The 13,795-nt window shown below is 31.2% G+C and overlaps 1 protein-coding gene across 2 annotated transcripts; it reads right to left on the bottom strand.

The window, feature by feature from the left end:
- Nucleotides 1–8,279: 8,279 nt before the first annotated feature.
- LOC129896548 (beta-carotene hydroxylase 1, chloroplastic-like) lies at nucleotides 8,280–10,672 on the bottom strand. 2 transcript variants are annotated; one of them, XM_055972477.1, is made up of 7 exons: nucleotides 10,091–10,672; nucleotides 9,958–10,017; nucleotides 9,561–9,632; nucleotides 9,311–9,445; nucleotides 9,099–9,224; nucleotides 8,854–8,910; nucleotides 8,280–8,643 (listed from the first exon to the last, which is right to left on the bottom strand). In XM_055972477.1, the coding sequence occupies exons 1-7, from the start codon at nucleotides 10,655–10,657 to the stop codon at nucleotides 8,569–8,571; spliced, it is 1,092 nt and encodes a 363-aa protein (XP_055828452.1). In that variant the 5' UTR covers nucleotides 10,658–10,672; the 3' UTR covers nucleotides 8,280–8,568. The 2 variants fall into 2 exon arrangements, with proteins under 2 accessions (XP_055828452.1, XP_055828453.1); XM_055972478.1 differs by lacking the exon at nucleotides 9,561–9,632.
- Between the last annotated feature and the right edge of the window lie 3,123 nt (nucleotides 10,673–13,795).

Raw genomic sequence — 13,795 nt, 5'->3', positions numbered from 1 at the left:
GTTCAAGAGTTTCAATTTCTACAAATAAAATTTCAAATATAGTCATGACATTTCACTTGTAAAAGCTAAACCATCTCGATAATAATTAGTTTTCAATAATAAAGTTAAAAATAAATATTAGTCCGCAGTGTTACTACTGTCAAATGCAATTGTAAGCCCTTAGTCATCAATTGATTCATTGAATCTATTATCCTCTTTTTAAAAGTGGAGATGTAAAGAGTAAAATCAAATCTTTAATTATTTTTTTTGAGAATTTAAAAAATATAAATAAAATTGATCAACTAAATACGAAAATATTGAAAAATCGTTTCCTCCTTACCAAACACACCCATCTATCAAACACACCATTATAATAATAAAAAAGGATCAAAAATATTTTTAAATTGTGTAAAATTAAACAAAAATATCTTCAGTTAATAGTTTGATCTAAAAATATCATTTCATTAATAGTTTGATCCAAAACATATTGATAGTATGGAACACACCATGAAATTATTAATTTTATCTGTTACTAATTTCCTATTTTCTACTAGTGAACTCTAATTGGGGTGAAGTCCACTTGTTCTTTATGTTTTTCTTTGTGTTATACTGTTTGGACCTAACAACGCGGAATGTTGTCTCTATTGGTAACAAGATAAATATGTTCATTTGGTTAATTGGTTTGGTGGCCAACTCAATCAACAATGCAATTAAACTCTGACTAAATTAAAATAATACTATAGCAGTGTACTAGAGTTCTAAGTGAATTAACTTTTTGGGGATTTGATCGTTCTCTTTAACTAGCAAAACAACATTTGGCATGTAGATAAATGGATAATGGACATATAGGGGACACCATTATCAAGATAAAAGTTGAATCGGTTAGATATGGATGTCTCTATCCAAGTGGGACCTACCCACTTGGATAATTCGGCAAAATCATTCTTCTTTCTCGAGGATTCTCTCCGTTTCTTTTAGATAAATTTACTTTATTTTCATTACACGTTATCAGCACGAAACTTCAATTTTTTTTTTTAGGTAACAAAAAGTGGTAAGAGTTTTATTTAATTTTATTTTCATAAAATGACAAATATTTTATGAAAAGAATTTGTGGCTCTGGACATTTCTGAAAAAGGCTACTCCTCATGGGCACTAAATGCCGAAATTCATCTAGAATTGATGAGTCTGGCAGATACCATTAAAGATGATAACACGACATCTAGTCAAGACCGTGCAAAAGCTATGATCTTTCTCCGCCACCATCTTGATGAGGGGCTCAAATTACAATATCTTACATTAAAAGATCCCCTGAAATTGTGAAAAAATTTAAAAGAAAGATATGACCATCTGAAGTTGGTTATGCTTCCACAAGCACGTCATTACTGGTTAAATCTGAGACTAATGGACTTAAAAAATATAACTGAATATAATTCTGTCTTATTTTGAATTATAGCTCAGTTAAATTTATGCGGAGACGAAATCACTGAGCAAGATAAAGTCAAAAAAACATACTCCACATTTTCACCCGTGAATATGCTCCTGCAACAGCAATATCGCAAAAAAATTTTTACAAAATATTCTGAATTACTATCTCATCTTCTTATTGCTGAACGACATAATAAATTATTAATGAAAAATCATGATAGTCGGCCTGTTGGTTCTTTACCAGTCCTAAAAGTGAATCAAGCAAATTATAACCAACGAGAAAGAGGTCATGGCCCCAGTCGTGGTCGTGGTCGTGACGAAAAATAAATTATAATCATGATACTCGACTGGCACCGAAAAATGATCAGAAAGATAAAAAGCAGGATAAAAAGCCAGAAGCTTTACCAAAGAAAAATTTAGAAAGTGTATGTCATAGATGTGGAGGTGTGGGGCACTGGTCACGGACTTGCCGATCGTCAAAACGCTTGGTTCATCTATATCAGACATCCTTGAAAAGGACAAAAAATAATCCAGAGACTAATTTTATCTCTGAGGATAATATTGAGCCTATGCATTTGGATGTAGCTGATTTCTTTAATTTTCCAGAAGAAAATATGAATATCGATAAGATTAACAATATGTAAGTAATTTTTCTTTTTATTTATCTATACTAAATATTATGTTTGTATTTTTATAGTCCATGTAAATAAATAAAATTTGTGTTATTTTAATACTTATTTTATTTCTTATTGAAGAAAATATAAAAATGCCTTAAATCTTGTTTGGATCAATGATCAATCAAGAGAATATTTGTGTAATTGATAGTGGAACAATCATGCTATTTTTAAAGACGAGAAATATTTTTTCAATTTGCTTAGAAAAAAAGCTAATGTTACTACAATATCTGGTAATTAAAAAATGATTGAAGGCTCCGGAAGAGCTACTATAATTCTGCCTAAGGGGACAAAAATTATTATAGAAGATGCACTATTTTCTTCTAAATCCCCAAGAAACTTGTTAAGTTTTAAAGATATTCGCAGAAATAGATATCATGTTGAGACACTAAATGAAATGAATACTAAATATCTTGGCATAACCAAGAGTGTCTCAGGCCATAAATATATTTTGGAAAAATTATCAACTTTGTCATCTGACATATATTATGCAAATATTAATGTAATTGAAGCACATATGATCGTAAACCAGAAGTTTACTGATCTAAATACATTTGTGTTATGACATGATCGAATAGATCATCCTGGATCAATAATGATGAGACGAATTCTTGAAAATTCAATTGGACATCCGTTAAAGAACCAGAAGATTCTTACGAATGATGATTTTTCATGTGCTGCTTGTTATCAAGGTAAATTAATTGCCAGACCATCGATCCTGAAGGTCGGCATCGAATCTCCTGATTTTTTACAACGTATACATGGAGATATATGTGGACCTATTCATCCACCTAGTGGATTGTTTAGATATTTTATGGTCCTAATAGATGCATCATCTATATGGTCTCATGTGTGCTTGTTATCATCTTGGTACCTGGCGTTTGCAAAGTTGTTAGCACAAATAATAAAATTGAGAGCGCAATTCTCAGATTATCCAATTAAGGTCATTCGCCTTGATAATGCTGGAGAATTTACATCCCAAGCTTTTAATGATTATTGTTTATCAATTGGGATAAAAATTGAACATCCTGTTACTCATGTTCATAATCAAAACGGCCTTGCAGAGTCATTTATAAAGCGCTTACAATTGATATCCAGACCTCTACTAATAAAAATAAAATTGTCAATTACTGTTTAAGGTCATGCTATCGTAAATGCAACAGCACTTGTATATCTCAGACCGACACATTATAATAAATACTCTCCGTCACAATTAGTATTTGGTTATGAGCCAAATGTAGCCCATCTAAGAATTTTTGGTTGTGTGGTATATGTGTCTGTAGTACCACCACAACGTACAAAGATGGGCCTTCAACGAAGGTTGGGCATATATATTGGGTTTGATTCACCCTCCATAATTCGATACCTTGAACCGTTGACTACAGACTTGTTCACTACTCGATTTGCAGATTGTTGATTTGATGAAATAACTTTCCCTCCATTAGGGGAGAGAAAAAGGAACTCGAACAAGAAATTACATGAAAAGTTTCATCACTATCTCATTTTGATCGATGCACCCGCACATATGAGTAGGAGGTCCAGAAGATCATCCACTTATAGAAAATAGCAAATCAAATGCAGATGCATTTATTGATTTAAAATAGATAACTAAGTCACATATTCGTGCAGTGAATGTGCCTATCCGAATTGATGTCACAAAAGGACTATCTGTTAGTATCATAGCTTCTGAATCCCAAAGAAGCCAGAAGCGTGGTAGACCATTGGGTTCAAAGGATAAAAATCCTAGAAAGAGAAGCGTGAGAAATAATAAAGATGATAGTACACAAGAACCTCCTGAAGAAGGTCAAGATTTGAGTAATCCTCATATTCCTGAAGAAATCATTGAACCCGAGATTCAATTGAATGAAGAACTTTCAATAAGTTCTACTGGTGATGAGATAAATTTAGATCGATCGAAAATCACGGTTGATAATATTTTTGCATATAATGTTGCACTTAACCTCATGTAAGATATTGAAAGTCTGAAGCCTAAATCCGTCGAAGAATATCGACGTAGATGTGATTGGCCAGAATGGAAAAAGACAATTCAATCAGAATTAGACTCACTTGCTAAACATGAGGTTTTGGACCTGTAGTCCAAACCCCTGAAGGTGTGAAATCAGTTGGCTATAAATGGGTTTTTGTGCGAAAACGAAATGAGAGATATGAAATTGTAAGATACAAAGCACGCCTTGTTGCACGAGGATTCTCTCAAAGACCCGGAGTCAACTATGAAGAAACATATTCACCTGTTATGGATGGAATAACATTTCGATATCTCATCAGTCTAGCTGTACATAAAAATCTTGAAATACATCTAATGGATGTAGTTACAGCTTACCTTTATGGTTCACTTGATAATGAAATTTATATGAAAATCCAGAAGGATTAAAATTGCCTGAAACATGTAATACATCTCGGGAGATGTACTCAATAAAACTGCAAAGATCATTATATGGTCTGAAACAATCAGGGTGCATGTGGTATAATCGTCTTAGTGAGTACTTAATAAATGAAGGCTATATAAATGGTGTCATTTGTCCATGTGTTTTTATTGAAAAAACGAAATCATAATTTCTTATATTCGCCGTTTACGTTGATGACATAAATCTCATTGGAATCCCTGAAGAGGTCCAAAAGGAAATTGAATATCTAAAGAAAGAATTTGAGATGAAAGACCTTGGAAAGATAAAATTTTGTCTAGGTCTGCAAATTGAACATTTAGCAGACGGGATCTTTGTCCACCAATCTGCCTACACTGAGAAAATCTTAAAATGATTTTACATGGACAAAGCACATCCATTAAGTACTCCAATGGTTGTTCGACCTCTAGAAGAGGATGAAGAACTTCTTGGTCCTGAAGTACCATATCTCAGTGCAATTGGTGCACTTATGTATCTTGCTAACGCAACCAACCCTGATATAACATTTTATGTTAATTTGGTGGCAAGGTATAGTTCATCCCCAACGCGAAGGCATTGAAACGGTATCAAACATATTTTGCAATATCTCAAGGGTACTATTCATATGAGTTTGTTTTATACTAACAAAGGTTGTGCAGACCTTATTGGTTATGCAGATGCAGGTTATTTATCAGACTCGCATAAAGTTCGATCTCAAACATACTATCTATTTACATATGGAGGAACTGATATATCATGGCGATCTACAAAATAATCTATTGTTGCTACTTCTTCAAATCATGCTGAAATAATAGCAATTCATGAAGCAAGTAGAGAATGTGTGTGGTTGAGATCGATGATACAGTTCATCAAAAAAATATGCGGTCTGAAAAATAATGTTAAAGTACCCACAATTTTATTCGAAAACAATGTCGCGTGCATAGCTCAATTGAAAGGTGGCTTCATAAAAGGAGACAAAACGAAACATATTTCACCAAAATTATTCTTTACACATGATCTCCAAAAGAATGGTGATATTGATGTACAACAAGTTCGTTCATGTGATAATCTTGCAGATTTATTCACAAAGGCATTACCAACATCAACTTTTGAGAAATTAAGATATAAGGTTGGAATGCGTCGTCTCCAAAATATCAAATGAAGTTTTCATCAGGGGGAGTAAAATATGCGCTGCACTTTTTTTTTCTTAACCAAGGTTTTGTCCCACTGGTTTTTCTGGTAAAGTTTTTAATGAGGCAGCACTCAAGGCGTATTACCAAATGTGTGTACTCTTTTTTCTTTACTAGGCTTTTTTCCACTGATTTTTTTAAATAAGGTTATTAACGGGCACAACATCTATGTATATTTATTCTTTAACTAGAATATTTTTGACATCCAGGAGGGAGTGTATGCCTCTATCCAAGTGGACCCACCCACTTGGATAGTTGGGCAAATTGCCCACTCCATTATGTTTTCCCTAGCTATAGATTGCCAGATTTGGCAAGCAATTGAACGTGACACACACAGAAATATATATATATGACAATTCACTCCTCTGTTTTCTTTTTTTTCTCTGATTCTCTTCATTTTATTTAGATAAATTTACTTTATTTTTATAACAGAATCCTTTTTTTTTTCTTTTCTCTCTTTGCAAATATATTTGGACTGCCCACCAAGAATATTGAAGCGACACATGGTACATTATTCAGTGGCCTTTTCGCTACTTATTGTTAATGTTTTAATTTAAATTTTACTTTAATAGGATGACATACAATAGATATTTTATTTTAATATTACAACAAATAGTATGCTTCAATTTCAAATATGTTGAATCGGTTGGTTTTAAGTAAATTCTGAATTAGAAAATATGGGGAACTAATAGAAAAAGCTAATTGAAGGAAAAATAAAAAAAGTCACTTCTTGCTAATTAGTAGAATGGAAAAAAAGTTTCGTCTTTACATTGAAAGACATTTTCTTTAGCTCTTAAAATATTAAAAAGAGATTGTCCTCGCGCCGCCATCGTCGTTGTTTGACTCGACTTCGGATTTGACATGTGATTGATTGACAATTTTTTTACATAAAATTTATTTATCAGTGTCATTAATTATTATTTGTTCTAATATTAATTTATTGAATTATTAATTACTTAATTAATTAATTTAATTTAAAATTTGTGGAATTGTTTTGAAACAAACACCATACTTGATTGAAACAGATTAGTCAGTTCTGAACAAGTGAGTTCGCACTTATTCAATCCAAATCGTTGGCTATAAATAGTGAGGTTTTTCCTCAGTTTTTGAGTCAAATTTTCTTCTGCAAATATTTTCTTACAAATAAAATCGAGCCATTGTGTGATTTTGGTTCCTGACTTTTGAGTTTACGGAAGTTACTGAAATTTGAGGTGCCGCTAGTTCTTTAACAAGTATATTCATTTTATCCTAGGAGAAAATAATCTACAACCTCCGATACAGTGAGGTGGCCTCAAATATTTTTCTTTTCATCTTAAAAGTATTTCTGATTTACTATTTTTGATTTACTTATACTGAACAATGTAAATAATAGAACCGGCTATGTGATATCTACGGTTAGGGGTGTTCACGGGTCAGTTTGTGTCGGTTATTGGTCAAAATCAAAATCAAACCAATTTAATTGATTTTAAAATTATTAAAACCAAATCAAACCAAATAAAACATATGTCCATCGGTTTGGTTGTTATCGATTTCGGTTTGGTTCGATTCGGTTATTCGGTTATTAACCATACACAAAAATAAAAGAAACAATTCATTCAAGAGAGAAAAAATAAATTATCTTTGTGCCATTTTGAATCTTATAATTCCTATACTAGAACTTTAATTATGTTTAATTTCATGTTTATATTTTTAGCTAATCCAATTTACTAATTAAACAACATAAACTAACTGAATAATGTATAAGCTAATGATATGATTGTACAAATAAAAGATGCATCATACCTTACTACTATTTTTAAATTAATGTGATGCATTTTTTTTGCATTAAAAAGTGTTAATAAAAAATAATATATTATGTAGAGGGAGCTTAAGTGCACCGGACTGCCCTTTATATAATTATAAAAACACATGTATATAATTTTTCGCTTCGGTTATTTCTTCGGTTTTTTTGAACGAAATCAAAAACAAACCAAATATTATCGATTTTTAAAAATGTAAAATCAAACCAAACCAAATAAAAAAATAATTTATTTGATCGATTTAGTTTGATTTTTCGGTTTGAATCGATTTTTACCTAAATCGTAAACACCCCAATCTACGATCATATTTTGTTAAATTTAATTCGCATGTACTCCCTGTCGGGTTTCGATTCAAAAGATAAAAGGGCATCTCAAGAAAATTCATTCAAATAAAAAATACTAGGAATTCTTTAAAACTCTCACTTGCATAAAAATCTCTTGTTGATCAAGAAATTACTTTACAATTATATTTGTCTATAACACATGAAATCATTGCCAACAAGAAAAAAATGATTATTTTTTTCATCCTAACGTATGATTACTCTTTTCCTTTCTTTTTTCTATTCTTATTATTATTCTTACAGAATAATAAGTCACTTAATAAATAAATAAAAAAATCGAAATAAATATTAATTAAAAATATAACTATCATATTATTATAATTTAAATTTGACGAAAATTTTGATTATATCAAGTGTATACGTAAGTAACATAAATGGTAGGAGAAAATAGAGTCGGTTCTATTTTTCCCGTGTTTAACGTGTACTGGCCAAACACACACCTCAGAATCCCACACGCAAAGCACAAGCGTCAGCGAATGAGGCACATTAAAAAATGAAAGTGCCACCAATACGATAAGTCTTATTGTAATACATTTCTTTGTTTTGAAATACTCTCATCATTTTTCCAGGGACATCAAATTGTTCACCTTTTTGCATAGAGGAACCAAAAATAGAAGACAATGACCTTTCCATGTAAAGCTTGTTTTATTATATTTATATATACTTCTATCTTTTTTTCTTTTTTCTTCTTCTTCCATTTAATGATCTAGAGCCTAAATACAAGTGCATTTCATCATTAGAGTATCTTTTGATCATAATCATCCCTTAGAAATTTTAATTCTTCGATTGACTTCCTTTTCCAACTCTTCAAGTCCTCCTACTTCTTCCAATTCCTGCACCAATAACCATTAATCCATAGTCAGCTTATTTGTATTGTGTAACAAAACAAAGACAAAGATTAGATTAGATTAACTACACAGGGAGAGAATTACAAGGTGAGAATTCAAACAATCACAAACAAGGTAAAAATTCAGATAGTTAACGCGGCTAAGATTTTTTGATTAACTAGATATCATAATTCATTTGGCGAAGTTAAAAAGCACCTTAGGTCCTAGGAACAAGCCATATGGGACACCATCAAATTTGTCCGAGTGATGAAGCTGAAATCCCCAGACAAGAAAATCAAAGAAGATTGCAGACGTTAGAATCCGTTAAAATACAAAGTAATTAATTGAAAATTAAAGGACCAACCAATTTAATATTAATCTGATTTAGTGGTGGTGTTAAGTGTGATTAAATTAAGATTAAGATTAAGAGTAAAACTAGAGTCCAATAAACTTTTTGTTACCTGATGTGCTGCAGCTACACTCCGAAAATAAGGTACATTGGCAATCGGCCCTACGGGGAATCTCTTGTGAACCAGTCCATCGTGAACGAACATGTAGGCCATCCCAAATACTGTGATCCCCAATCCCTGCATAAAAGCCACATTTTTCTTACACAAAAGACATGTATAACTTAAACTCATAAAAAAACGATGTATAGTTAATGAGAATATACAGCGCCGAAACAGAGGCCAGGAACGAGGCCTTTATGGAAGAAACCGTATGAAAGAAGAGCTATAGCTGGAACAGCATTGATTATGGCAAAAACATCGTTCAGCTCGAAAGGTCCTTCTCTTGGTCTATGATGTGACTGCAAATATTATATAAAACTGTAAATATTTGGAAAAACTTGAAAAGAATATTTATTTTTCTTACTAAACAGATCAAGAGAAAGAATCCAAATTATTGTAAATTTGGAAATTAACCTCGTGCATGTTCCATAAAGAAGCATGCCATAGAGCTCTATGAGCCCATCTTGCCCAGTACTCCATTCCTACCTGAAGGACCACAGCATTAAATTACAGCAAATCACCTCATGACGAAACTTTTATTATTTTTTAAAAATTTCATTATGTCCCAATTTATATAACATAGTTTGCATTTCGAATCAAATAAAATAAATTTTTATCATCTTTTCAATTTAATTTCTAAATATATCAATTACTTTAAAAAGATCTTAAAGGTCATATGTTCTAATACATGGTCAAAATAAAAAAAGTTTAATTCTACAGATTGGAAATATGACATATAAATTGAGACGGACGGAGTATAAAATAAACGGAAGAAGTATTGAACATGAGGGGGAAAAAAAAGGGAACTTACGGCAGCGCCAAACGAGAGAGTGAATGTAGCTAACATTTCAGAAAATGGCACTTCTCCACCCTATCAAAAAGCTTAAGATTAAGCTTAAGAAGAAGAAGAAAAGGAATGGAGTAATTAATCAATTAATTAGTACCTCCATTTGCCATGAGAATCTGTAATAAACCGCTAAAATTGCCATAGAAGTAATCCCCAAACTAGACATAACAGCTGCCACAAGATAAGTAAACCTCTCCGATTTCTTCCTCGCCAATTTTTCCGCCAGCCAGCTGGCAGCTGAACTCTTCTCCTCGTTAATCTCTACTTCAATCTGGTCCTGTATTGCTTCAGTCTCACTTTGGATAGTACTATCCAATTTCTCATGATTCTCCAGCACAAAGCAAATCGCCAACCTCTGCTTTCTTCGAGACAGTAAAATTGCTCCGAAATTACGTGTTAACGGAGAGAAGAACAGAGCTGGCGGAGCAGCTGAGGCGGATTTTGGACCGGGAAACGGGTTGTGCCGGAGACAAATGGTTCGGTAGCTAGCGGAGGCTGAAATTCCGGCAGCCATGGACGGTGGAGGATCCAAATTAGTGAAATTGAAAGGCAGATTAAGTGGACAAAGACGATGGATTTTCAGTTTGTGGACTGCTTGTGGAAAGTGTATAAATACAGTGCAAATGTTACGTTGCTGAACGTGGTTGGCACACGTTGCTCCCATTAAGCATGGGAGTGGACTGGGTTCCTCCTAACTAACTAGTTGTTCAACTTATGCTCCTCGTTTCCACAAATACTACAGAATTGCCACCTTGAGTAATTTAACCTTCACACCTTCGATTTCGAATTATAGATTTAGAAAATGGACAACATTGGTCTCTTGGAAAGACTATTAAAAATTAATGAACACAATATCAATACGTTAAAAATTTATATATTCATAAGTTGCATATACTTTAGTGGAATACTTGCAAAACAACATAATAAACAAGATACAACAGTCAACATTCATAGAATTAATCAGAACAACGTACATTATATAAATATTTTTTTTCATAAACTAGACAAGAAAGGAGATACGAAAAATTAGACATAAACAAAAAAATAAAAGAGGTCAAAGATTCATATTTATAGCAATTTTAATTGCCTGGTTGTTGAAAATTTGGTAAAATAAAAACTATTTGAAATATATATAATAAATATTTTTAAAATTCACAATCCAAGGACTGACATCTGGCTAGCGGGTTGAACCTATGAAACTGACGAACCAAATAAGACTAGACTAAAAAGTCTCATTCCTAAATAGATCGAAAAAATTTAAACCAATTCCAATTCTAAGATTGTATTGGACCTGCCTCACAAATCAAACCTATTTTGATAGCTCTTTTTGATATCCATAATTAAATAATATATTTTTTGTAATATAACAACAAAAACAAATCACAAAATAAGAAAATAAGGATAAAAAATGACCATGAGAGGAAAGGGCGGTGGGATAAACCGACCCAATTTCCTTTTTCTTTTTTCGGAATGACAGTTATCAATTAAATATTAAAAAAAACTCCGCTAAAATTAAGCACGAATTTGGAAGTGGGACGTATCTAATTTTATAAGGTGAACCAAAATTTTCTATTGTATGACGAAATTTGGCACTTTTTTGTTTAGGTAACACTCATAACAGCCAATTCATATTAATTGGTGAGAAGGAAAACGTTTTTTACGAAAAATATTTCATTAAATACGTGAAGCTTTCTACTTATTTTGCAATGTTTGATAGATTAAAAAAATATTATTTCAAGATCATTTATATTTAATATAACAACACACTATGTAGATGGAATGGAGGGGGAAGTGTAGGTTCAGGGATGGAAAACAACTTTTTTTCGTTGTCTCATGGTTTAATATCGTCTAGCCTTTAGTTAAGAAGTTTTGGATTCATATATTATGTAGGTGAGAAAATCGGGGATTGGGATAGTCAAGAGAAAGGGTGTTGGGTGAATTGGAAAGAGATAATAAATTTGCAATGTCACTTACATAATTTGTTTTTCTTAATTTGATTAAGAAAGCCATTTTTCTAATTTTAAGAAGTTTACTTTCCTGAAATTTCCAAAATATTTAACGAAACAGATATAAAAAATTTAAAAATATTTTCTTTCTCTCAAAACACACTTTATCATGATTTTGCAAAGGAACCTAACCGTTTGTCTATCACTCCTATAAATCAGTGACAGATTCAAGATTTGAAGATCATGGATGCTACTTTCTTTAACGTAAAGATGCTTGCCAAGAAGGGTTCCTTCCAAAAGCTTACTAATATTTTTATAATTCAGTTAGTAATGAAATACTAAAAATAAAAAAGTGGAAAACAATAAATTGGAGAGAAAAAAAAGTAAGCAAATAGCAGTGAAAAAGGTATAAAAAAAGAGTAAAAATATAAGAAAAAACTTCAATTTGTCCTTTTTTTTTTCAATTAAAAAAACAGTTTGATTTTACCAAGATCCAAACCCTCACACCAAGGGCGTAAGCACATACTTTAACTTCCGCCTAAAATGCAAAGTACCCATCAAACATTTTGGTCAATGGGTGCTCACGAATAAATTATATTAATTTTTAATTTTTTTTATATACATATACAAAGTTTTCGTTGGGGTTAATGGGTGCTTGAGCACCCAATACCCTACACGTAGGTCCGCCCCTGCCTATAATGATATGACTCGTGCCTCATTTTGTTTTTCCTTTATTTATTTATTTTTTATCAAAATGATTACCTGTTTGGTATTCAATTTGATACTTTTATAGTTTCATAATTTATAATTGAAAATAGATATCAAATATTTAATTTATTTTAAAATATTTTTTTTTTAATTTGAATACATTTTTAAGAACATTAATATAGAGGTGTTTTACTATTTTACTCTTAATTAAATGACTTGAAGAAAGAAGTATTTTTTTAAAAAAATGTAAAACTCTATGTATTAAAGTAAGCATAATTTTGGAACAAAAAAATTTAATTCTTCTTAATTATGTAAAACAACACTAATTTTGAAATAAAATGAAAAAATAAAAGCACACTTATTTTAAAATGAAGGAAATAATTAAACTTTCAAAGTTCGATCAATTACGATAAATAATAATTCAATTTTAGATAATTTATATCAATCCCTACTCACGATAAGAGGTATTCTTGTATGAAAAAAAATATTTTCAATCGTTTGATTTATATGTGATCATTATTTTCATATTAATACCGTAAAATGATTGAGATTTTCTTATATGTGGAAATAAATTAAATTTAAATTCATTATTTTATCTTTAATGTCATACTTTTAGCCACATAAATTCCATAAACTGTTTAAAACTACACAAATTTAAAAGGGAGGGAGAATTATTAAGTGAAAATTACTCTTTTATTTCATCCGATGTACCGGTGCATCGTGCATACTTGGTTTTTTATGCAAATTCCAATATAAATCTCAAGTTTAGAATAAAATTACATTTTATATAAGTATTTAAAAACGATATAAAAATATTAATAGTAATTAGTAATTTAAAATATTTAAAAAAATCTTGACCAAAGAAAAATATATTCATAATAAATTGTAGTACCACATGGGGTGAAACAGGAGAAGCGAGGGTCATTTTTTTTTTCCTTCAAAGAGGAAGGACAAATCTGTCACAAATTAATTCTCTCTTATTTATCATTGTGGGGGTCACCTATATTAATAAAAAAAAATCTTTTTCTCTTTCAAATTTTGGTGATCTTACATTTCCATTGGAGAGGGAGGACTATAAGCTATAGTTTTTGCATTTGATTTGCTTTAATTAAAATGAAATAGTGCATGATTCATATATGAATTAATTA

The sequence above is a fragment of the Solanum dulcamara genome, chromosome 7, assembly GCF_947179165.1.
Source record: "Solanum dulcamara chromosome 7, daSolDulc1.2, whole genome shotgun sequence".
In the NCBI taxonomy this organism is placed as follows: domain Eukaryota; kingdom Viridiplantae; phylum Streptophyta; class Magnoliopsida; order Solanales; family Solanaceae; genus Solanum; species Solanum dulcamara.
Note: the sequence above shows the minus strand (reverse complement) of the source record. Positions and strands in the feature narration are given on the sequence as shown.

What these genes read in the sequence shown, in the direction of transcription:
- LOC129896548 (XM_055972477.1), bottom strand. Translation starts at nt 10,657, where the DNA reads ATGGGAGCAACGTGTGCCAACCACGTTCAGCAACGTAACATTTGCACT. An exon ending in CTTTATGGAACATGCACGAG is followed by an intron (nt 9,446 to 9,560) that starts GTTAATTTCCAA and finishes TAATATTTGCAG; the next exon opens with TCACATCATAGACCAAGAGA. An exon ending in CTGGCCTCTGTTTCGGCGCT is followed by an intron (nt 9,225 to 9,310) that starts GTATATTCTCAT and finishes GCTTTTATGCAG; the next exon opens with GGATTGGGGATCACAGTATT.